Source organism: Thunnus albacares, chromosome 11 (genome assembly GCF_914725855.1).
Source record: "Thunnus albacares chromosome 11, fThuAlb1.1, whole genome shotgun sequence".
In the NCBI taxonomy this organism is placed as follows: Eukaryota; Metazoa; Chordata; class Actinopteri; order Scombriformes; family Scombridae; genus Thunnus; species Thunnus albacares.
The window spans coordinates 1,207,090-1,214,165 of NC_058116.1; the positions used below are offsets into that span (position 1 = coordinate 1,207,090).

The window sequence follows — 7,076 nt, forward strand, 5'->3', positions numbered from 1 at the left end:
AGACTCAACAGATGATTTACTGTACGCTCTTAGTTTCAGTTTCATTTTCCTCCTCTGCATTTCTCCTTTTCATTCATTCATTACATCCAACTAAAGCAGCAGTAAATACAAAGAACAACAATAAATCTGTGTTGGCATTTTAAATCTGATTCTTGCAGATAATGACGTGTATCAAATGATGTTTTTAGTGTGTTTGGGCATCAAGCCTCCACCAGAAAACACTGACACAAATTAAATTTGGGATATTGCTTTATATAAAAAAAAAAATCCTCAAATTTTTAAATACATTTCTAAAATGTGTTTTATTTTTCACTGTTCAACATTCTATACCTGACTGTAAGCCCTTAATAACTAGTAATGAAGCTTAAAAGAAAAGGATTATTTATTCATGTATTTTTGCTGTGAATCAGGGTCATTACAGTCCACTGGAACTGCAGGGAATCCAAACTGCTGCCACCTTCATGATGAAGTGAGATACAAACTTTGGAGGTGAGTATTTGAGAATATTCTATATTTTTTATTGTCAACAAATCCCATGAAATCTAAAGACTTATAAATCTGATTCCTCTGTGCCATAGAAATGTATAGAAAGCTCCATTGTTGCCCAAAAACGATTCAAAATACATCAATGAGCCACACTGTTGCATCATCCACACTCACATACAAGAAAATATATCCATGATGTAGTAAGTGATGTGACTTTGTTGTAGGCTTAAACATTAGCATGTAGGACCTGTATCTTGATCTCAAAACATCAGGCACCAGGGAGAGAGACAAGAGGAAATAACATCATAAAAATAGAAATGTTAGAAGCTGATACTAGTGTGAGAAGCACAATAGGAGCACTGCCACCAACCTGGGTTGGGAGCCAAAGTTTAAGAAACACTGCACCAGTGTAAACAGATGAATGAAAATATATATGAATCCACTGTAGAAAATAGTGGCTTTTTATCCGTCTGTCTATCTAAAGACTACAGTGCCCAGCTGATAGGACTTTACTGAACCTTGTTTGAAACTGTCATTTGTGAGCTGTTTTCAAAGACTTGAATCTTCAGTAGGAGACTTTCTGAGACAGAAAGTATGGAGAGATGGATGAACACACTATTGGTTTTGGTCTTTTAATGGGATTTGTTGACAGTAAAGAGAACATAAAACAGTGCCAGCCTTTTAAAGAACACACTAACCAACAGTGACTGATCTCAGCCATCAGCTCAGGATCAGATATTATTAGTGATCTATGATAATAATTGACAGTAAATACATTCTATTAAGTTCATTTACATATATATTCATTTATAAATTCAGGTTTGTCTGCTTGTTGAACATTTGTTGACACTTTGCTTATGCTTTGTGAGGCAGTCAAGACTAAAATACTGTATCTACTGTTAGTAGCAATGACTATATATGATTTGAATCATGTACACTGTCTGTATTCTATAATGTACAGTATTGGATGGACAGCAGTGTCTGTGTCATAGAGACTGACATTCTAGAACTGTCATGTCATGATGCAACAAAGGACATTCTGATTCAGCTCAGCAGATTTTGACTTAAGATCCTGAAACAGTACAGAGCAGCTGGTTAACATTTTACTCACGTTGTATCTACGGAAAGATCTGCAACCATGTTTAAAATGCCTCGCTGTCTACGAAAGGTTAGTTTTACAAATGTTACACACTTTCTGTACTTTCCACCTTGTTTATGTCAAATTGGAAGTCAGAAATAGTGCTATTTCTCTGACTTTCTTCAACAAGACTTTTATAGATAGCAGGGTCTGTGAACATAGCTTATATCTGCTATGAAGACACATGATTTTTTTTTCAATTAACAATTAATTTGCTACATTTTTCTTTATCCTGAACAGAAAAATAAAGTGTCAGTTGTGGAAGATGAGAGCCAGCTGTGCTCCATCTCTAGTGCGAGGTAAGAAAAGTTCACCTGCACACAGTGAACTGAGTGAGCAGAAAAATAGAAACACCTGTACCATGAGATGCAGACTGTAGTGATGTTGTAGTGGACTACAGTATATTGAAAGGTGTTTCTGATATTTAGTCAACTTCTCTTAAATGTATGGAGTCAGAAACTTCCATCATGATGTACTCCAACACATCAACACTAACTACAGCCTCCAGAGTGAGCACAGAGTTGAATCATCAGGATTTATTACAAGTGTTACAGGGTTTCTACTTTTTCTATATTTGTAATGGTCCCCTGCGTCACACACTAACTTGTCATTTGCTTACAAAGACTTGACTTGCACTTAAAACCAGCTCTGGTTTACACCTGCTACTAACAATTATCTTCATTATGAATGATTTTTTCTATGAATCTATTAATTCTAGTCTACAAGTTCCAAGTTGACATCTACAAATGTCAAAAGATATTCAGTAAACAAGGACATAAACCAGAGAAAGGCAGCAAATCCTCACATTTATGAAGCTGGAACCAGGAAATGTTTGAGATTTTTGCTTCATAAATGACTGAAAGTTGAATAAATGAGTCAAATGACACTATTCTGTTATTTGCTGTATTGACTATGGAGAGTGATCAGTCCATTCAAACAATGCTGTCAAATGATTGTAAACATGAGTTGATGGTGAAAAGTCAAAGTGTGTTTGTGTTTTATCAGCAGTCAGAAGTCCTCTGTGGAGAAGCCACCAGGAAGGACTCCTTGGCTGCACAGACTGTTCGGTCGACCTGTGGTATGTTTGACAGGAAGTGCTTCACATTCACCTGATTTGAGCAGTTTGTAAACTCTCTATTTGGTATTTAGCCACAAAAGATGTCAGACATACTTTATTCTTATGATAGTTTTTGTTGTCACGTCAGAAGAGCGAAAGGGAAAGAGAGGAAAGGGGACAACGCTCCGGCCACCAACAGAGGTAAAAACATCATTCCTCCTCCCACTAGCAGAGCTGACAGTGTCTGTACTAAGAGTCAGGAAATGATTTATCCACAGTTCAAACTAAGTCAGCAGTAGATTAACCAGCTGTGTTTGTCAGCAGAGTCACCTCCTCAGACGCTCCAGCCAACCAACAACCAGAGAAGAAGACTCGCTGGAGGTGCCGAGTCTTCGACTGCTGCAGAGTAAGTTTCACTGCTTCACATCAATCACACAGTCACCAGTCTGGACTAGTAAAGGATTCAAAAGTGTGTCTCTGTGTTACTGAACTGTGAGAGTCTTTGTTTCCTCCAACAGAGAAATCGACGAGTCGCTCCGGCTGCCGACGACCAGGGAGACGACGGAGAGCAGAGAATCCCTCAGAAACCTCAGAGGAGGTAACGAGACTCTTTTCACATCACTGACAGTGTTTGTCAGGAAGAAAGAAAGTCAAGCAAAAACAAAGTCTGCTACAGAATTACAGCCTGTCTCTCCCTCCATGTTGCAGCCCTGTCAAAGCTACAGATGGGACTCTCACTGCTGATGAGGTTGATGAGGTGGTGGAGTTTGATGCTCTCACCGAGGAAGAGGAGGAAGCTGTGACGAAGACAGAGAAGAAAGCAGCCAACAGAAAACATGAGCTGCACAGACTCACATCTTTCCTCCTCTCTGGGTATCGGACACTGACCAACCAGGACTCGTCCTCCAACAGGTCACTTTCACATGTTCATAGTTCACATTGAAAAGCACAAAAATATCAAAAGCTGCCATCTGATGTCTGATCAGATTTGTTGACTTATTCTTTGATCAGATAGTTCCTGATTGTAATCAACATTTTCTCACTTTTTCACATGAAAAGCTCTTCAGACAACATCTGGTCTCTTTAGTGTGGCAGTACTGCAGCATCAGCATCAGCTCTGTCAACACATGTGTGATCGTTACATCACTTTTACATGAAAACATTGACTGTATGTTTATGTGTGTGTTTCTCTCTTCTTGTAGTGCCAAAACACATCACGTCCGTCATGGTGATGTCATGACCTCCCAGAGACTCAGAGGTCAGCAGGTCGACTGGTTTGGGTGAGTAAATCTGTTTCAAAACACAAATATTTAACAGAAGGTTTGTTGTTGCTCTGTCACATCTCTAAACTAACAAATGGATCTGTAACAGAACATAAATCCATCAAAGCAAAGTGAAATCTAACTAGTGAGAGAAAAGCAGCTGCAGTTAGTGATGTTGATGTGTGTGCTGACAAGTTGTGTTTGTGTGTCAGGTTTCCCAATCCAGCTCAGATCTGCTATATGAACTCCAGCCTTCAGAGCCTGTTCACGCTGAAGGACTTCATCACAGACATCATGTGCCAGGTGGAGGTGTGGGGTTCAGTGCCTCAGGCTGAACTGATCAGGTACAGCAGCCACACACACACACACACACACACACACACACACACACACACACACACACACACTGACCTGAAATAACAGCAGAAGCTCTCCTCTCTTATTTTTTCTTCACCCTCTGCAGAAGACTCATGAACATCGCGTTGCTTCACCGCTCCGTCGACGTCCGTGACAAACTCCAGGCCCTCTTTATGTTCAAGAGCGCCCTCTCTGTCCAGGCTCAGGAGTTCCAGGACTTCAACCAGAAAGTGAGTCAGCTGCTTTGATTGTTTCTGTTGTTTCACCTCCTCCTGATAGTTCCTCCTCTGTGCATCAAACCCTGTGTGTGTCTCTGTGTGTTCAGGATGCTCATGAGTTGCTGACAACTCTCCTGGATCAGATGAGGAGTTTGTCGCCAGCGCTGCAGGAAGCAGCTGCCCGCGTGGGAAGAAGCTACAGGTGCCCCGTTGAAGACCACTTTGAGTTCCAGATGAAGAACACAAGGATCTGCAAGAGGTAAAAGAAGACAGAGAAACACATCACACACAATCACAGCTCAACACACTTGTCTCTTCATACAGCTTTTTTATGTATATATGCCATATGTCATATCACATATCTTCAGTGAAACAGCAAAACACCTTTCTCCCATTTTCCTTCTTTTCCCCATAAATACAAAACATTGTCAAAAGTTTCCACATTAAGTCTTAATGTTAAATCAGGATGCCACAGAGATTTTGAACCTTCTTTAACCTTCCAGCTGTGCTACTAAATCCCTACAACAGGACGCCTCATCATGACCTCTGCAGCTGTCATTTGATGTTCTGTCCCTTGAATGTGCAGGTGTGGAGCCCGGACTACCAGAGAAGAGGACTTCAACAACCTGTCTCTGGACCTGGTGCCTGGAGCTTCAGTCCAGCAGATGCTCCAGGATTACCTGAAGGTAAGATCCACCTGTCCTCCTTCAGTGACATCATCCTTGCTGTTTTATTATGCAGTATGTCACTGACAGCATGTTGTCTCTGTTGTTCAGGAGACAGACTTGGACTTCAGGTGTGACTGCGGTGCCAACACATCTGGCCAGCAGTCCACCTTTGTGAACCTTCCCAAGTGAGTGACATCACATCCAACTGTGGTCCACTGACCTTAAAGGACCTGCTGAACTACACACACACACACACACACACTTTACTTCTCCTTCATCTCCTGGTTCTCATGTCTTTTCTTCTTCTTGTGTTTACTTCCTGTCTACAGGGTGCTGATGCTTCATCTGAAACGTTTCAGCTTCACTCCGTTCCTGCAGCTGGAGAAGCTTCGATACCCAGTGGAGCTGTTCAGAGAGCTGCTGGTGACCTCCAGCCAGGTAAGAAACAACTCACCTGAGTCCAAATACAAAGTAAACATGTGGTCTGTGTGTCCTGGTGTTTTATATGTGTGTGTTGTTGACTGTGTTCCTCCTCAGGCTGATGGTTGGTACAGTCTGGTGAGCGTCATCAGCCATTTAGGCTCTGGAGGGGAACAAGGTAAGATGATGACACGCTGACATCACACTGTCACCTTCTGTGGTTCATCTATCAGCTTCTCAGACTCATTATTTGAGCATTTTTGTTAAACCATTTTTTGAACTGAAATGAATCATACACAAGTCAGCTGTAGAGATCAGTTGACCTTCATAACCTGTGCAAGTTAAGACACCTGATCTAACAGTGACTCCTCTCCTGTTAGGACACTACATAAGTGACGGAGTGCACCCAGATGTGGAGCTGGATGACCTCGCTGACCGCTGGCTCATTTATAACGATTCAGAGGTCACAGAGACAAAGGGGGCCTCTGTCTGTGAGCGGCGGCAGCGAGATGCCTACATCCTTTTCTACCAAAGACGGGTAAGATGACAAAAGTGTCTCTTCCTGAAGTCAAAGTGACTCTGATGTTGTTTGATTTGAACTGTTTCTCCAGACAGTGAGCCCACACACACGTTGTTGTTCACAGGGATTGTCTAATCCACCCACTCTGTATGACTGCAAGTGTTTTTCTCTGTTCTCAGATGTAGAGCAGTGTGGAGATGGGGGACTGTGTGGCACTCTCCTGAAGATGATGCAGTGGAGGCGAGCGACCACGGGAACTGGACATCACAGGTAAGTGTGTTCTTCTCTTTTGTCTTTCTGCAGGTGGTGAAGGAGAAGACGGAGGTTCAGGTCGGACCAGCAGCTCGTATCATGGTCTGAAGCAGCAGGAGGACCCCCAGCCCTCAGGAGGAGGGGCTTCTTCCAGAGAGCCTGGTTCCTCCCGAGGTTTCTCCACGTTAGAGGGAGTTTTTCCTCGCCACTGTCGCCACACAACTCGTCTCCTACATACATCATTCTAATGCGGCTCTGGATTGGACTGTTACTGTCAGACATGGAGATGAGTTGCTCTGAATCAACGTGGCTTGCTCTCTGGGAACGACCAGCTGTAAATAAAAAGAAATAAATAAATAACTTGAGAATTAAGAAGGATTTGATCCTGCTCTTTATTTGTGTATTTTACTCTCAGTGTTATTGAGTCTTTATGCTTGAAATGGACCTCAGTGATCAAGAAGTCTCATCATTGTCCACAACAGCAAACACTGAGTGTTACGTTCAATAAGTATAGAAACAAAGAAAGAGAAGACAGATCTTAAATAGATTTTCATACTGTTGAATTGTTTTGCCTAATATGTTTTGAAGGAAATGTAATTGCTGGTTTATATTTGTTGACATTTTTTCCTTCCTGTCCACAAAGTGTTAGACTCTTGTAGAGGAGACAGACAACTAACCATCATGTCAAATCAATTCAA

The 7,076-nt window shown here is 41.9% G+C and overlaps 1 protein-coding gene across 5 annotated transcripts; it reads left to right on the forward strand.

Annotated features, from left to right (window-relative positions):
* Window positions 1-1,440: 1,440 nt before the first annotated feature.
* LOC122992800 (ubiquitin carboxyl-terminal hydrolase 37-like) lies at window positions 1,441-6,750 on the forward strand. 5 transcript variants are annotated; one of them, XM_044366735.1, is made up of 17 exons: window positions 1,441-1,654; window positions 1,865-1,923; window positions 2,633-2,702; window positions 2,812-2,882; window positions 3,006-3,087; window positions 3,200-3,279; window positions 3,390-3,593; window positions 3,884-3,961; window positions 4,156-4,287; window positions 4,407-4,530; window positions 4,626-4,777; window positions 5,105-5,204; window positions 5,295-5,371; window positions 5,516-5,624; window positions 5,724-5,784; window positions 5,987-6,144; window positions 6,306-6,750. In XM_044366735.1, exons 1-17 carry the CDS (start codon window positions 1,625-1,627, stop codon window positions 6,309-6,311), a joined length of 1,593 nt encoding a protein of 530 aa, XP_044222670.1. In that variant the 5' UTR covers window positions 1,441-1,624; the 3' UTR covers window positions 6,312-6,750. The 5 variants fall into 5 exon arrangements, with proteins under 5 accessions (XP_044222670.1, XP_044222669.1, XP_044222673.1 ...); XM_044366734.1 differs by having other exon boundaries at window positions 1,442-1,654; window positions 2,630-2,702; XM_044366738.1 differs by having other exon boundaries at window positions 1,442-1,654; window positions 2,630-2,702; window positions 2,833-2,882.
* Window positions 6,751-7,076: the final 326 nt, after the last annotated feature.